This window comes from Schistocerca nitens, chromosome 4, assembly GCF_023898315.1.
Source record: "Schistocerca nitens isolate TAMUIC-IGC-003100 chromosome 4, iqSchNite1.1, whole genome shotgun sequence".
Lineage (NCBI taxonomy): Eukaryota > Metazoa > Arthropoda > Insecta > Orthoptera > Acrididae > Schistocerca > Schistocerca nitens.
In genome coordinates, this window is record NC_064617.1 from 690,561,439 (window position 1) to 690,580,608 (window position 19,170).

Consider the following 19,170-nt stretch of genomic DNA (forward strand, 5'->3'; position numbering starts at 1 on the left):
AAAATAATATCATATATTTTCTTCAGCATTGTTACTGGACCATTATCCAATAATTATGGTCAGGTGCCATTCCTTCAATGCAAACCTTTGTTGTGAAAACAATGGAGGGGAACTTGTATGTCATATTCAAAATAAACTGTGAAATACACAGAAGAAAGTTTCCAATACAACTTGGATAATATATTTCATCTGAAAATTTTAATGTACATTAATTTATCTTTTCTCCTTCATACAACTGATTATCACAAGCTAAAAGTGCATCAATTTATCACAACATACAATGACTTTCACCCCAAAAGGAAACAAGAAGTTATTGTTAGAAAAATAAAATATAAAACTGAGTGAGATTTCCCACGTAACTTTTAAATTCCTTGTTAACATTTGCTTAGAATATACCATACAATCCTTCGTGTTTGTATTTACTTGCTTGATCTGAAATTTTTGGTCCAGACTGATTCACATAATCACAATAGCCTCTGAATAGGTTCACAACAATGGAATGACACATCCTACATAACAAGACAATAGACTCTGCCTATTGATTCAAGCTGAGAGAAAAGAAGCCACTCAGCTTAGTGCACAAATTTCCACATTAACATTAATATCCTGGACAACCTTATCGTGTTTTACATCATTCCCTTTTGGGGTGAATGCCATGTAATGCACAAATGTTAAAATTGTGCTGTAAACAAAATCTTATTTGTATTTATGTTGTAAAGCATAACAAAAGAATACTGATGTTTTCTTCAATTACAGCTTCACTCAACATTATGGAAGCCTAAACAAAAATATTATTTTACAGCACTAATAATTTTCATTCAATATGCTATTCACTTTACAGTGAAATGATAATCACAGTTTCTACTTTCGCATATAACACAATTTGTTTTTACAATTGACAATTACACAATAGAGAACGATGGCAGTGGATGCCGGACATTGTGATGTCAATAAAAGCATTTTGATTATCTGTGCTTCTAGCAAAGAAGCAACATCACTGATACAAAATGAAGCACTCTATATACAAAGTACTTTATACAAAACTTGTACAAAATGCCACAGTCTGACATACAAAATTCTTCTTTTAAATTGGACTTCTGAAATATTGGAGGAACTTTTCATTTTGCAAAATATTCACACACCTGGGTATTAGGGGTAGCTCATCTACATAAATGTCAAGCCAGAAAATATCTGAAAAGCAATATGATTCTTTGTGTATTTCCCAAAATCTCAAGAAATAACTGAAGTAGGAAAGAACTAGTCATTCAGTATTTTTTATAAAAAAAGTGTTAACGCACAAAGAATACAAGAAAAGGATTCTAAGAAAATATCACACTCAGTCTTTAAAACTTTTCCTCCACCATTAATTTAGCCATCTAACAAAGGCAGGAGACTGTAACATAATGAATAAATTTTGAAACATCAGTAGGCATGTTCATTATTACAAGTATGCTGTAAGTATTAACTTTACAATTTCTGGCCCACTTTTATTGAAGCACTTAAGTATTTTTTGAAACATAAACAAATAAACAAAAAGTTATAATGTAGAAATTAAGTCTAAGTGTCTGGATCTTTCATTTCTGTCAAAATTACAAAACAATTAGTTACATAGCAGAGGAGCCATTAAGGGTTATTTTTATGACTGGTTCTTTCCACTCATTATGAAGTGTCACTGAACATAACATTACTTCTTTGCATTATGATTTTATATGAGGAAAATGTAAATGAATTTTAGTATTCCCTCCCCCTAATATTTCAAGTAATTATTTAGCACATTTTAGTTTAATTACAGATGCACACAAACATCATACAAATTAATTACACATTCACACAAACAACAGTTAAGTTGACGTTACATTCATCCATCACGTTAAAACACAACCACACCCAAATAAATATCACACTTTTTTTTTCAATGATACTTGCGATTTATGGAGTGTTTACAATAACATGGAGTGACTCTCCACAAAAGCCATGAGCATTGCAATTATTCTAAAATTTTTTGTTAGGATATAATCAGCACAGTTAATTTCAATGTAAACTGAAAATGTAACAAAATTATATGCACCCTGTGGACTGAGTGACAGAAAAACATGTTACGACTCTAAAATCAATAGTAATGGAAATGAAATGTATAATAAAATGTTACAGCAAATCAAACACACAGATTACATAATGGATGCCACTGGCACACACACGAAAGTTAGAAAAATTTCCTTTAACAGACATTACTAGTTACTGAGATTATCTGATGTAATCCAATCAATCTCTGCCATGAGATCATATATGAAATGTGTCTTGTAGAGAAATGGCTGCGCTGCAATGTAACAATACAACAAACTAATACGGATTAACAAACACATTAACTGCTGTTCAACAAAAATATGTACCTGCCAGTTGCCATATTTATAACAGTATATTTCTTATGCACACCACAGTGAAATATAATTATGCAGTAGTAACATACAGCTCATTATGTTCTAAAGCTTTTTCCACAACTTCACAAAAAAAATCTTGCAAATACCAGCCATGACATAAAAATTATTTGTATCACAAAATATTATTCTACAGGTAAAAAAACTGCTGACTAAATTATTGCCCATTTACTTTAGGGTGATATCAGTAAAAACAAATCAAACTGTGATGTACGTGAAACTAACTGCATTAAATGACCTAAGAGGGTACACTGCTTCAATATGAAAATTTACTTGTCAGCTAACAGTCCTGAGAAAGAATATGGTATTTCTTAATGCACAATACCTCAAAGTCAAAGAAACAGCAGAGTTTCAGACTTACTAAATATGAACTGTATACTAACAGTTAACTAGATGAGAACCAAAATCTTTTATCTTTCAACTGCTGTGTAAAGATTTCTCCAATTTTCATTATAAAATAAAGCACAATGAAGCAGGTTAATAAATTCAGGAAGTTTTAAAAGTAGCATGGTTTTAAAGTTTTGCAGTACAACTAGATCAAAATGGATACAATTTTGAAGGTTGCGAGTAAAGCAGGTCATCAGATTTTCCCCTTGATTTTGTTATGACTGTTAATCACACTTCAACTTCTGTGTCAAGCTGACAAGTAAATAGTAACATTGTGTGACTTGGGGGACAAGCAGCAAAGTAATACCCCTCTTTTATAAACACAGTTACACAACAGGCAGCACATGCTCAATGCTGCAGACAAATGTATTTTAATGTAACAACAGATGAACTGAATTATCTTGGACTTTGTTGTACGTGGTTTATGCAAATGAAACCACAGGCTGTCCATGCACTTTTATCAACACATATTATCAGTTATCATGAGGCCGGATAACATCTGACACATGAGATAAAAAATTTAAAATATCAGGAGGGTGCACACAAATTTAACTCTCTAGAGCAGATGAGGAGATTTGCTTTTATCAGCTTTCTTGCTATGGTAAACTGTCCTGATATTAATTTCAGTACATTGCAAATGGCACGGATATTGCCAATTACACAGTGGAGACAGCCAAAGCGAGAACAAATGCTGCAAGTAGTCACAGCTACAGCATGTAAGGTTGCAAATGAGCCTCACAGCTCTTTCAGCAGGGCAGACTTGGCACTCTTCAGCTTATCAAGGCGTCGTTGGAGGTGTGTGTTGGTCGTCTCCAGTTCTTCAATCCGTGCCTGGGCTTCACGTAACTGAAAATACATTTATGAGGTTCACAGCAAGATACTAACAAATTTATACATTTATCAATGACAAACAATTCTGGGAGGGGGAAAGGGTGGGTGTGTGTGTGTGTGTGTGGGGGGGGGGGGGGGGTGATGAACAGAATTTCAAGTTATGACAACCTCTAACTTGGCCTGTGACACATGCGATTATGTTTGTTTCTTCCATAAATGGGACTACAGACATTTAATTCTACAAACTGGAAAAAGGCAATGATGAAAACAAACTCTTTATCACTTCCATACAGCATCAGTACTCTTCCAACACGACAGTGGCGCATTTATTTGAAGAATTAACATCTAGTGAACTGACACAAAGCATATCCACTAAATGGGTAGTATCTTGACAAGGGCCAAGTCCCAGAAAGGACTGTTTTCATATACAATTTACGAGAATCTTTTTACACGAATAGTTTGATGTATTTTTGAAGGTTTAATTGAAAATTATACGCAAAAAATGTGTCATACAAATTTATATGAGAAGAGGGATGTGATATTGCATAATGGGTCACTGACACAATGGTAATTAATAAGCACTTAGTCAACTTACAGTAATATTGTTCCAGCATAAGATTTATAAAACTTCACAGAAAACAGACATAACAGTGATAAAAAAGTTGACTATAAATTTCACTACATTATTCACCGATGATGAAACATAACACATGCATAAAGGACATGACCAAAGACAGTGCCACTTTGGAGGGAGATACTCCATTTGTTTTCATTTACAGTTAGTAGCTGACTACATAATTTTCATGCTGAAGTCACAGTAATATAAAAGAATCATATGAAATTTCAACATACATAAGTATGTTCCTCTTTCTGTGAGTAGCCTGTAAATAAAATACATTGGGAATCTAATAATATCGTAGTAAATTTTAATCCTGGGACCTTCACAAAATTAGAACAACAATGAAATTACTACAACAGTAGCAGTATGTAAATTTAAAAAGATAATCCAAATAATTTCTCATGTGACTAACTTTATATTGACATAAAACAATCTCAACAAATTTCACATGAAAAGGCACACGTTATGCACAAAAATGAAGACATGAAAGCTACAGCAGAAGAAATAAATATTTTAAAATTCTGATTGTTAACATGCAATGAACATCAGTAGTGGCAAATTCAAAACACAAACATTAAAAACCTCCAAAAAGTATGTATATTAAGAAGTCTCATAAGTTTCACAAACACAAAAATGTGAGTATTAGTAACAAGCACAAAAATCTGAATATTAGTAATGAAACCTAATTTTCTGAGTTTTATGCTGCACCATTGTCACACCACTTATTTGAACTACAACTTCAAAAAAAATATAAAAAACCTAATTTTGCAAATAATCACAACATGAGATGTTAAGTTACACAAACAAATGCAATTCATGCATAATATCTCAGTTCAAATAATGTTATGTAGACCTTTTTTAAAACTCTCTCTCTCTGCCCCAGATTCCCTTACATTAATAACAACAGATCCATTCAGTTATTTTAACGTAAAATTGGACTGACAAACAAAAATACACTGACAACTGCTAAAACGTATTGTGTGTAGACGTCAATCAGGAAGATGGACATTAACAATTAAAGGAGCAAAAGAAATAACTTTAAAGATAATTAAGCGTTTACATTAGGTAGCCAAGATTCATTCACATATGAAAATCTTATGTAGTTATTTACAAAGATGGATTATTTTCACAAGCAATGTATGCAGCTGGAAATATTGTAACAACTGACTAGATATTTATTACCTGAAAGCCGGAGGGGTCTGAAGTTACAAACAACTTGTCAGTGTTATCTACTGAACCAGAAAGGCACTTTAAAGCAGCAAGTACATTCAGATGTTCATTCTTTCCTGACTAGCAAGAAATAGGAAAAAGGAAACATAAGAAAGACTGACTAATACCTTCAGTCCCTTAGGCACAAGAAATTGAATAAAATTCTTTAAAGCTCTAAGATTGCAAGGCTTGAAGACCAATATTATTTTAGTAACCGTCATGCCACTACAAACAATTGACTCCAAAGGTATATACAGAAGAGTAAAAGAATTGAAAGCTAAGATTCTTTGTGAATCCCAGACCAGGGATTTCCGTGTAAGGAGTTATGTTCAGAAAAAAAAATTGACATTAATCTGATCATGGTAACATTGTGGACACACTGAAGTCCTTCTTACATCAGTTAACAAAATACAAATGATGTTAAACTTATTTCCACCAGAATTGTATAACAGAGCATGTATCCTTGAAAACAAGACGACCTGTTTTCACAATTGAAAGAAGACACTCAGAAGTGCTTTAGCCTAACTCTCCCCTGATCTAATCAAGTTCCAGTCCACTTAGCAGTGACATAATGAAAAAGGATATACACAACAACATTGCAACGTATAACACTATAAGGTACTGGAAGCCACAGAGAATGTGACTTACAAGATCGTCATGTGCTGCAATATGATGTTCAATATTCTGACCTGCATTCATAGAAACCAGAAATGTATGTGAATAGGTTCTTGCCTGTGCCCATTGGATTTGGTTTAGCTTGATTTACCCTGCATTAACGATCAGTGAATTATAAAACCATTGACATACAAGAAACAAAGAAATAATTAATATAGTAAATGACACATACAGGAAACTGCGACAAATACACAGTAAAATGCGAATCACATGCCAGAAGGAATTGATATCAGACCTTCAATGGAAAATGGTTAATGACTGAAAATGAAGAAAAATATTTCAATAATGGAAGCACTGGGAGGTTTATCTTGCTACTTCCTTTTTCAAGAATATTAAAACATCTTGTTCTGGAAAAACAAACAAAAAATCCGAGTTTTTAATGAAGAATGGTCTTCCTAAAGAGCAACATATTTTTAACATACAAGCTTTCAGATAAAATATTAACACAATTTTACAATTAAATGAACCATAAATTGGAACCATCACTCCTTAACATATTTTCAAATTGAAGTTTTACACTAAATATTCAACATTACAACACCTTGCCACACAGCTGCATTGCACTGAGAAGAGAAAAATGTTATTGCACAGTTCTACACAATTCATCTACTATTTGTTCACTTGTTTGAGTGAGTCATCTCAATGTTACAGAATAAATTTTAGTAATCAATAACGAATGTCAACTATTCCTACTAGCACACTTGACATGGTTAAAAAGGCACAAAAATATTAAGTAAAACTGGGGATTTGTACAACAAAGCAATAAAATGAACACTGTAAGTCTCGATTAGTTTGTTTATGTTTACAAAACCACTAATGACTACCGATCTGTGACCACTATAAAATGAATGACACCACAGGTTGGCGATTCTTGGAAAATTAATTGGTGAAGTAAATAGTTATTTTCCATTCAACCAAGTCTGCAGAATCCTTAAAATCTAGTCACTAACTCTGAATAACAATTCAGTCTCTTTGGCTCATCTGTCAGTATTGTGTAACTGGTTTTTAAATACACAAGGAAAAGTCATGTATTGACTCCTTTTTGATTTATTTGGTCCTGAGCTGCACTTTATCACGGAGTAACTATAAACTTGTTTGCAAGTGAATGGTGAAGGTCAGCAGGAATGAGGTGGTTCAACCAGTTAGCTCTGATTAAATTTTCAACATAAAATAAACTAACTACATAAAGAAAACCATATGGTCCACCATGGAACTTGAATTAAAAAAAAAAAAAAAAAAAAATCATGCTGCAAATGTAGCAGGCATGTACCGTTATCTGAGTGTAGTCTTTAATTGGTCAATCTCACTGGTCAAGGCTTTATTCACTTCTTCTGTCTCCATCAAGCGCTGGGTCAACTGATGAACCTGACAGAAAATGTGGTAAAAACTTCAAGTGTCACCAAAACAAAAAAATCCATGGCCAGTTTCCTTCCTATTACAGCACACTAGCAAGAACAAATGTAAAATAACATATGTGTAACTAATATTTTATCTATATAAAACTAGCTGAAACAAGCAGGCAGTACCACCAGGTCTTGATGCTTAATTTTCAAGTCATTCAGAAATCTGGATTAACAAATGCAATATATATAACAATTCATCATTTGCGTGTATGAATGTTTTCGGCACAAAGGAAAATTGCAAACACTATACTTCCATTTCTCATAGAGAACTGATATAAAATGTAAAATCCTACTGCCACACGGATATCAACCAATGAATTTATGACAAGCTCCATATGTGACTAAAGACTACATAAAGTGTCAACATTCCTCACTTACAGATTAAGCACTTTACTCATCAACCACTCCCTGGTAACACTTTCATTGCCTCAGCTTCATTACATCAGTGTCCTCTCAGTACCTCCTTGATAACTCACTCTATTCTCTTCCTTGGAACAATTCTTCACATATAAGTTACCACTTAACTGATGAGGTAACAGTCCAACCACATATCTTGTGCAACAGTGCCTCAAATCAACCAACAATTATCTTGTGTCACATACTACTTACTTTTGAGTAATGTAGCATCTTCACAACTACACACTTCCAGCCTGCTCATTACACACGAGCTAGCAAATATGCCTGATATAACAGTATATAGCAAAACACCTCACGTACATGCTGTTGCTATTGTTTACCATATTTCAGCAAATGTCTTTCCCCCCCCAATGTTTATGTGTGTACAAACAGCCACCAATACTTCTGAGTAGCCGGATTTTTCATGAACTACTATACTGTAATGATTAAGATACATCAACAACCCTGGAATTTTTTAAAGAAACATCTGCAGAGAGTAAACACAAACTCTTGCTAATGTAAACTCACTGTTTGCATTGGGTAAAAAAAGATATATTGTAAGGGACTTTTTCTGTCATTCTTACTGGAGATTCTACAAAGTGACAACAATTTATACAGTTTCCCAACTGCTACGCTCTTTCAACAAACTCAAAGAAAGGTGATGTTGCATCATATGCAGTAACATCATTTATGCACAAAAAGGTAGTAAAATGCCTTGGCTAACAACACATCACTAGTTAGAGGTTCCAATGACAACCAGAAGTTAGCATGTTATTCAAGAACATGAGACCAGAATTTTCAGTTATATCTTATATAATTGTAGCATCTACATAATCCATTGTAACCAAACCATTCCTTTCTGAATTTGTCAATAAATATTCCATCTAATGCACAAATATATTTTAAAGGAAGAATATTCCTCTCACTTGTGCCAAAGCTAATACTGGTCCTATACAGTTAGGTTCTATATGTTCTTTAAAACAATGTGTATAACAAATCAGTCATTCGTGTGATTCTAAATTAAAATAACTGGACACACACTGTGCATTTTATATTGAAGAATGACACCATACAGCATTTACACAGAAAATTTCTCTGTTACACGTTTTTTAATCATACTTTGATAAACACAGGGCAACAGGAATTCCGCCCTACTGGAAATATCATACTTTTCTTTATAAAAAGTCTATTTTGTGACTCATGACTATCAAGTTCTATAAGAACTGATAATGCAGATGTATTCATACGTAACACCACCACTTAAATCATAAAAAACCGCCTTCTACGTGAAATACAAACAGACGATGAAAACCAAAGAATTACATCATATCACCGCTACTTCAGTGAGTAAAAGCATTATTACTGTAATAATTACGAACAATATACTGGCACTGTGAGGATTAAAAGAATGACAAAGACAGTGCTGTAAACATGCTCAAGCCACACAAAAAGATGAAGAACCCAGCCAAGTCCCAGATAATAAATTTCATGTGAGACTACAACCGAACAATAAGGTTTTTCAGAACCCTAAAATTAAGTCAATGTGATACTTCTTTCAACTAAACTTATATTTGATGATAACAGTATTACAAACAGAAAAGTAGTTAACTCTGACACTACCAGGTTAGAGCGAGATCAAACCAAGTTCTCATTAGTAAAGCACGATTGCCAAATGTTTTCGTGTTCTATAGTTTTGACTTGGGCATGTAAGACCCCAGTTGTTTTTGCACCCTAAAGCAAAACAAAACAAAAACAAACAACTGAGTGTCAAAAATTCCAGTTTTGAGTAAGGTGTGTGAAAATATTGAACATGATGTGATATGAAATTGACATTAATTGCTAAGTTGAAGCACCTGATTTTTCAAGGAATATTGTTAAAACTTATAGGTTTATGATACAAGCTGTAATTAAAATGCCTTTTATGAGTTCACTGCAGTGCCCCCAAAAAATGAGGAGGGAAGTAGATGAACTATCCCACCTGGATTTGGTGCTCTTGCAGTATTGTAAAGGGAATGGTTAAGTTTACAGATCACTTGGCCAATTTAAATGCTAACAAAATTTAAAACTTTGTATCTAGTACTTTTGTTAAAGGGGTATAGTTCACTACATGCTACATAAACAACAAATAGAAAGAAAATTGATTCTTCCCGAATCAGTTTTTGCAGAATTGACATGAGTGCAGTTTTGCACTTAATTTAGCAGAGTAGTAGCTTTAATCAGCACTGTTATACCAAGAATATCTAAAGAACTCAGTAACCAACTGTGCTATCTAATTCCTGAGGCTGCATACATTAAACCACAACTAACCAACTGCAAAGATAGTGTTGTGAAATGCACTGTGTGAATGTCAAAACTATATCCACTCTTTTCATCATGAGTGACTTAGCTGCACATAATTATTTACCAAAGACCTGAATGATGTGGTGTATACATTCCATAGAAGAAATTATAAGAGTCTAAAGCATGTGAGTGTCACTCTGTTTTGTGATGTATGTCATAATAAGACAAAATCACAGTACACCCTCCTGATGGGCCGATTGCAACCGTAATATTCAGAAGGATGGTCAGTTCATAAGGATGTTTGTGGTCACCATGGAATGAATGACCACAGAGAAGTTAACCAACAAATCACAAAAGCCACTATTTTTCTTTTGTTTGACAGTTTTTCTAGCTTGAACTTATACATCAAAGTTAATTAGTCTCAATACTCCACATGCAGAGGGATGTAAGTTAATGTTTGCCGAGAAAAAACACTTTACTGGCAAAAATTTCATCCATGGAGGTGGTTATTATTCACTGAAAAGCTTTCTTTTTCTTCATACATGTGCTTTTTCCATATTATTTAAAGATTTGTGTGAAGCTGTTATTATGACCATGTTCATATGTTTTTAAACAGCAGTAGCAGACAAGCACATAATATTCTACGTTTATTAATTCACTTTAAATATTCAGTGAGTTCTACAACAATGATAATTCAAAAGAGGCTAGAACCCATGGATGTAGTAAACAAAAAAATCTCTGTCACAAGTACTAAGTGAATTAGTGAAACACTCATATAACTGAACTTAATCTTTGTAAGAATCTGTTACCAAGATGAATCTATATAAAGAAGTACTACAAGATTTTAAAAGTTTTTAGAATAATAATTGGTACCATTCAATTTTTTGTCCTGCACATGACTCAACAACGCATTTCAAGAGACAATGCTCTCATCATGATGTAAAATTTACCCCACGAGGTTAAACTGCTGAAAAGTCTACCACCTTAATTGCAGAAATCATAAAATAAAATTTAATAAAAACATACTGGAGTATGGATCCTCACCTTACACTAAAATTGAAACTTCTGTCTGTGTCCGTTCCGCCCCACACTGGACACTGCACCAGGTCACGTCCAGCTCATCTGCTATGGGACCCAGAGTTGACGCTTATGCATAGGGACCGGAAAATGTAGCATCTGTTTTTGGCAAAATATGCATCTCCAGAATGAGATTTTCACTCTGCAGCGGAGTGTGGGCTGATATGAAACTTCCTGGCAGATTAAAACTGTGTGCCGGACCGAGACTCGAAATCGGGACCTTTGCCTTTCGCAGGCAAGTGCTCTACCAACTGAGCTACCCAAGCTCGGTCTGGCACACAGTTTTAATCTGTGAGGAAGTTTCAAAATAAGCATCTATTTGTGGCAAAATTCACATCTATGTTTTGCGTTTTTTGATGATTAGATGCACTAATATAAAAGATTATCATGCTACATGAGTGAAGACGAACAAAGCTTTAGTTCTTTGAAATTGACTGTTAAAAAAGCTCTGATTGGGAACTTTTTCACTGGATTGTTTGCTCCTGCATAAACTTTAACACATTTTTGTTCTGAAATGGACTCAGTTTTCTTGGTTTAGCAGTATTTAAGCTTTCAGGAATGATTGTCCTGTTGAAGAGCAGCAGCATTTTCCCACCCGTGAACTTAATGCACTGCCGAATTAAGCTGTTTCTGGACATTAATTGCCTTAGCCTGCCCCTTTTGTGGGCATTCTTAGCTGTGTGACCAATGCAACAAATTGAACTGACCAGGTATTTAGCATAGAAGTAGAACTGAAAATATAGTAGTTCTATATTTATGTTAGGGGAAGGATTTTGCCGCAGTCCAAAAAAGTTACAGATTTCATTTTCCAATCGCTATAATGCAGAGTGCGGCCATTATTGGCTATAGTGTAATATAGCAGCAAGTGTGCACAAACTAGAATTTTGAGCGCCAGATGGGAGAGGAGAGGTGCAGGGAAATAAGCCCCGTCTCCCTGTAGCAGGGCAGCAGCCTACAGCAGAACTGACGCATTGTTACAGGGATTGCAGATCTCTTTTGGTGTTGTAGATAGACCACAATAAGTCACTTCACTTTTTTCAAAATGCAGAAAACAAATCTATTTCAAACTATCTCTGATAAAATAGTTCATATGGATACAATTCGCTATGAAATAGTGTCTATTAAATAATTTCACGTTTTTGCATTTTTGAGGCATAATTTACATCTACTTCGCATTTATTGCACAATGTGAATTTTTCCAGTTCCTACTTATGTACAACTCCGAGGGTGGTTGTGAACTGAGTTGTCCGCAGCATTACTGCATAAGCGCAGCTACTGGTTCAATCATAATGCCGCCGCCTACATTCTCCTCATTTCCTAAATCTACAATTGTCAGCTTCTAGCTATTTTGTTGAAAAGGTATTGCAAATTCATAATTATGTATCTGCGTTACAATAATTCTACAAAGGCATTAAAGAGTCTCACTCCGTTGTCATTATCTTGCGCATTCAGAACATTTTCATATTTCTTCTCATGAATAGTGCTTTCCAATTTTTCCAGAAAGTCGAGCTTCCTCACTTTCTTTTCTATGTGCAAGACTTGCAAGTTGTCTTCTGTTTTGTATACATGATATGCAGAAACATTGGTAGAAAGATAAATAAGTCTGAAAGGTCAGGAGTTCATAAAATTCAGTGCATATCCTGTGATACAAAGTATATTGGACAGACAGGAAGAACACTTTCGTTCAGATACAAGGAACAAAAAGATGCATACAGAGTGGGTAGCCATGACAAATTAACTGACGCAAATCATTTATGTGAAACAGGTCATCCCCTTATGGGAATAGAAGAAGACTTGGAAATCTTGCACACAGAAAACAAATGGAAGAAACTCTACTCACTGGAAGAATTGGAGAGCGCTATCTATGGAAAGAAAAATGGCAATACTGTGAATGCACAAGGTAACGGCAATTGAATGAGATTTCTTAACACCTTTTAAAATTATTTTAAGACACATACATAATTATAAATACGCAAGCCTCTTTCACTGATTAGCTAGAAGCCAATGGTCGTAGACTTAGGAAATGAGGAAAGTGTATGCAATCATTAGAAGAGCACTATGACTGAGCTAATAGCTGTGCTTACACAGTGATATCGTGGACATATCATTTCACAACCCCTGGAGTTCTGCATAAGCATCAGCTTGACACTCCTGGAGCCCACAACAGGTCAGCAGGATGTGACATGATTTTATGAATGTAGCAATTTTGTTGGTAGCATTTTAACCTCATGAGCTAAGTTTTAAAGCCTGATGATAAGAGCATTATCTTTCAAAACGCATTGTTGAGTTGTGTGTAGTAGGACAAAAACTTCAGTTGAATGCTACCAATTATTACTGTATAAACAGACCAACCATTACCTCGTATCCAAAATAGATAATATTACATTTTAAAAGTTTATTCGAGCTTATTTCTACCTGCACATTCATTTATTCATACTTGACAAACTAGACAAGCTCAACCACAATATCTTGTTATTTATGGGGTGAAAATAAAGAAGTGCTAACAGAAGGAATAAACATTCAGGTCCAAACACAGAATGTTACTGCAATAGTAAAGCAAAACTGAAGATATCATCATACCCTATCCAGTGGTGGAGCATAAGAAATAAAAGTGGAAAATCTGTCAACTTACTGTACAAACAACTTGACAAAAAGCAACTGTTTTGAACAAGAAAACTACCTCTGTGTGTGTGTGTGTGTGTGTGTGTGTGTGTGTGTGTCAGAGAGCGAGCGAGAGAGAAAGAGAGAGTGTTCTGTCAAGTTCTATTTCATTAAATTCATGACATTACACTTCAGTACTGGTGGTGTAGCCATTATCTTTGCTCTTGCTTGCCTGTGTTAAGATAAACTGTATGTCAGAAAGTGTTCTCCATTGAGCATTCCTGTTAAAATGATGTAAGTTTGTCTGAAGGGAATCAGTTAAGATACTGTGAATATTTTAACCACCTGAACAAGTCTAAAACATAAAAAAAAACCATAATATATTAAGACTCTTACGGTCCACAGAGCAATTAAACTGTTAATATATGCAATGGTAAGTTACATAAAGGAGGCTAACCTAATGTGTCAACCTTTCATAGTCTTTCCAGGCTACAGTCAAATAAATAAGTCCATGAGAGAAAGCTTTCCAATTTCAGTCCCCTCTGAACAACCATTTGAATTTAACAATTTCCTTCATGTGGGGTATCACATCTGTATATATGTTGAATGTAACTGTAATGGCTCCACCTTGGCTGTTGCTTGCATGTATTTACTTCATTTGGTTTTGCAAGATTGGCTAATTTCGGCCTTACAGACCACTCGCAAGTGCTGTAGGTGCCAACATGTCGTAACATATATGACTACTTGACAGAACTACCATGTCCGCTGTTGAATACTACAGCATGTTGGCACCTACTGCACCTGACAATGACCTGTAACATCGAAATTAGCCATTTCTGTGAAAGAAAATTAAGTAAATACATGCAAGCAATTATTGAGATGAAACCATTACATCGTCCTTCAATCATGTCAGTGTTTTCATTAGCATAAAGCATACAAATGTATTAAGAAATAACATGTGATTATATGTTTGTTCGTGCATGAGGTCTGTTAGAAAAGTATCTGACCCCCTCACACACTTTTTTTGTGTTTGTGTCAGCTGATGGATTTGAATCTAGCACACTTGCATGAGCTGACCTTGAACCTTCATGCGTGTGTAAGAATTTTTTCCTGCATGTCGATAACGTCAGTTGCTGGCAAGCAGCAGATGAGTGCGGTACTGTGTAGTGTTCGTGTCAGTTCTTCCTTGCACAGGAAATGCCAAACAACTGGAGCAGTGCTACTGCATCAAATTTTGCCAGAAACTAGGTGACAGCCACATGGAAACCATTCAGAAGATTCAGAAGGCTTTTAGCAACAATGCTATGGGCATCATACAAATTAAGGAATGGTACAATTGCTTTAAAGACAGCTGCACTTCGGTGGAGAGTGAGCCATGCTTTAGTCAGCCATCAACACGCTGATATGACCAAGTCGTTGCCAAAGGAACACTGCAGCGGTGTGGGACCATCATGTGTCTATCAGAGGAATTGTGGAAGAGGTGGGCATCCGCATTTTTTCTGTGACCAATGATTTGGCCATTCAGAGAGTGTCAGTGAAAATCGTGCCCAAGCTTATGACAGTGGAGCAAAAGCAACTTCGTGTTTAAGTCTCACAGGGCACGCTTGATTCCACAGTGACCCCAACTTTGTGAACACCATAATCACTGGTGAAGAGTCCTGGGTGTACAGGTATGACCCGGAAACCAAATCCCAGTTGCTACTGTAGAAGCATTCCTCACCAGCAAGACCGAAGAAGGCCTGCCAACTACGCAGCGATGTTAAAGTTACACTGACTGCTTTCTATGACTCCCATGGTGTGATACACCACTAGCATATATCTCAGTGTCAAACTATCACCAAAGAATACTACAGGGACATCTCCCATCGCCAAAGTGATACTGTGCAGCATACGAGACCGGACTTGCGGTAAACAGAAAATTGGCACCTCTATCACGACAATGCTCCAGTACATTCCTCGCACTTGATTCAGACTCTTTTAGCAAAAAAACAGATTCCTGTGCTTCAACAGGCTCCTTTCTCTGTTAATGTGGACCCCTGCAACTTCTGGATGTTCCCCAAACTCAAGAGGCCATTGAAAGGAACATCATTTCAGACAAGAGAAGACATTACGGCAGCACTGACAGCCACACTAAACTCCACTCCGAAAGAGACTCTTTCGCCATGCTTACAACAATGGTAGCACTGCCGGGAGTGTGTGGAGTCCCATGTGAACTATTTTCAGGGTGATCAGGTGTCTAATGCCCCAGGTAAGCCAGTTCTTTTTTTTCTCACCATCCGAAGGTTGGATACGTTTCTAGTAGACCTCGTATGTGCATTATTTTCAAGGAAACAGCTGTACAAGAAAAATGTATACTTATTACTAGAATGAAAATCACAAAAAGCAGTGTAAAGTTTATTTACCTCTCTCTGCAATTTCCGTTTTTCCACTTTCAGCTCATCTTCAACTTTCTCAGCAGACTCCGATGCTGCTTTGTAACGAATAACTTGGCTTTCCAGTCGCGCCACCTAAACACATATTTAATCCATTTTTAAGTAATTTTTATTTTCTCTACTCCACATTACATTGGCTGTTATTACCAGTGGTAAGCAAGTCAAATTAAAATTCCAAAAATTTCCCCATCAACACCACCACACAAGCCAGAAGAAAATTACAGAACTGTGACACACTTCCAAATTCCCTACTTCATTCCTCTAAGTATTAAAAATAGTCAAAGTAATGCACAGCACCTTAATTTAAATGAAGCAGTAAATTACTAATAACTTTTATAGCCTTAATTACAGCCTTCTGAAGTATAAAACTGAATTCAGATCTGCTCATTTTGAACAGGAACTTCGTTAGGAAGAGCACAATTATTGAATATTAAATGTGTCTATATAAATATTAATCTAGAAACAAGAAGTGACATACATGTCCACGATTCCACTGTACACACAATGTTAGTCAAGGACCTTCTCTACACCTTCCTTGTCTCTTTAATCTTGGTTTGCAAAGGCTTCCCCTCTGCTCCACCTAAACTTCCTTTTTCCGCTGAGTGCTATTGACAGGCAGGGTGTACTGAGCCCTTATGAGTCCAACTGAGGAGCTACCTGACTGAGAAGTAGTGACACTGGTCACAAAAACTAACAACGGCTGGGAGAGTGGTGTGCTGACCACATGCCCCTCCGTATCCATTTCTGGTGATGCCTAAGGGCTCTCCGCCACCTAAACTTCCTTTTCTGCTAAGTGCTATTGGCAAGCTGGGTGCACTCAGCCCTTGTGAGGCCAACTGAGGAGCTAATTGATTGAGAAGTAGTGATACCAGCCACAAAAACTAACAACGAGTGGGAGAGCAGTGTGCTGACCTTATGGCCCTCCATATCTGCATCCGGTGGTGCCTCAGGGATGAGGATGACTTTCTGTCTCCCCTCTTCCCTATGAACTGTTTTCCTTTTAACTTCAAAAATCTGACTTCCGGCTACTGTCCCTCAACCCTTCACGGCCTCCCTCATTCATTTTTATGGTTACATCGGAATCTGAGGATTTTATAAGCTACACAGATATGCAGGAAGGGCACTGGCTTAAGTGAAAACGATAAATACAACAACTCACTGTCTCTTGCAGCTGCATGGGAGGTGGGCTATGCAAATCATATGTAATTTTCCATGTCAGAATGTAGCACACATACTTTCACTCTTGCACATGAAAGATGCAACCTAACCTCAAGGGCACCTTGCAAGCTGTTGCAAGGCAGTGACAGTTCTTGCCATTAAAATTAAATATTTAAAATATACCTTAGGCATGGTGGGGTGGTGGTGGTGGTGGTGGTGGTGATTTAAATTTTGAAATGCATAGTGAATTAAATGAAATCATGCAGAGCATGGTGCCTGCTATGCTGAGTATGAATGTTACTCTGCACACTTCACACCCTGTAAGCAATAACTGTGGGCAGATACTTTTACCATACATGTTGTATGAATATGTATCAGAACAACATTTATCAACAGCTATCTACTCACATTTGCCTGCAGTGTTGACACATCTTGCTCAGCCTTTTGCAGCTTGAACTTGTAGTCTCCCAGCTGTTTATTTGCTTCTCCTGCAAAGAACACATGCTAGCTGTTTAATGTGTACTAAACAACTTTAAGATTGTTTTCACATAAAAACATATGCAACACATACCTCATTTTGTGTTTATATGTTACAGTCTGTCCTTCTGGCAAAAACGTATACGTGATAGGCCTTCTCCAGTTTGAAAGAAATGTATATATTGTTTTAGGAGCAAAATCACACAGTAGATCAAGTCCTCTCAGGAGGAAGGCTTTTAACCATTTCCTCATTTTCATCAAAGCTTTCGAAGCTCTAAGGGTTTCTGTTGTATCTCTAATGCAATAACAAAGTCATAAAAAACTGAAGGTATGGCCGAGAACTTCCAACGTACAACTCATCGTCATGACAAAAATTAGCATTCTTCTTCTTGATCATACAATGCAGGGTTTCACGGCCAGTATTGTCTTCACTTAAAACTTCTGGGCTGATAGGCCATGGTCGATGCATAAAACTCTCCCCTGACGTTTCATCTCTGACTGCGGGAGACATCCTCCGAGGTAAAGCAGCGAACTGCGAAGAGAACTCGAGGAAGTGCTGATTGTATAGGCAGTACAGAGGGCGCCACTATCCATCACATGGCATCAGCTATGAGACTGTCTCTGGTAATGCCAACATTCTCAACTGAAAGTAATCGATCGTTATGCTTCCAGTGCAACGCCAACATCCAATTTCATCCAGTTTAACACTTTCGTCTTTACTGTTAAAATTATTATGATGTTTATCAATCTTGATAGCCTCTCTAAACACACGTGCATAATAATGCGAGCTTTTAGATATGACGCTCATCTCATTGAATTTTATTTCGTGGTTACCTTCCTGGTAAACATGTTCTGCTAAGGCCGATTTATCCGTGTGACCCACGTGGCAATTCCTCTTATGATCAACAAGATAAGTGTTCACACTTCTCTTTGTGGTACCGATATAAACCTGTTCACAACTACAAGGAGTTTTATATAGCCCCAGTGTAGCCAAAGGGTTTCGTGCATCTTTTGCCAATCTTAAATATTCTTTTATTTTCCTGGTGGGTCTGAAAATAGTTTCCCCCCCATACTTGCTTAACACTTTCCCAATGCAATCTGTGACCTTACTAATGAACAGAACTGTTGTTTGTCCTTTCTTCTGATTCTCTGCTTAGAGCAAAGTGCTCTATCTATATCTTTGCTAGAAT

General features: G+C 36.2%; 1 protein-coding gene across 5 annotated transcripts in view; it reads right to left on the minus strand.

The window, feature by feature from the left end:
- Positions 1-193: 193 nt before the first annotated feature.
- The window catches only part of LOC126251908 (leucine-rich repeat flightless-interacting protein 2), a 248,750-nt gene continuing 229,773 nt past the window's right edge, over positions 194-19,170 (minus strand). For 4 of the 5 annotated variants that reach the window (XM_049952635.1, XM_049952637.1, XM_049952633.1 and 1 more), the window contains 3 exons: positions 17,912-17,991; positions 16,316-16,420; positions 194-3,668 (listed from right to left, as the gene is read on the minus strand). In XM_049952635.1, the coding sequence (XP_049808592.1) occupies positions 3,558-3,668; positions 16,316-16,420; positions 17,912-17,991 (296 nt within the window). In that variant the 3' untranslated portion in view covers positions 194-3,557. Of the gene's footprint in view, positions 3,669-7,426; positions 7,522-16,315; positions 16,421-17,911; positions 17,992-19,170 lie in introns of all 5 variants that reach the window. The other variant, XM_049952634.1, reaches the window with a different exon arrangement.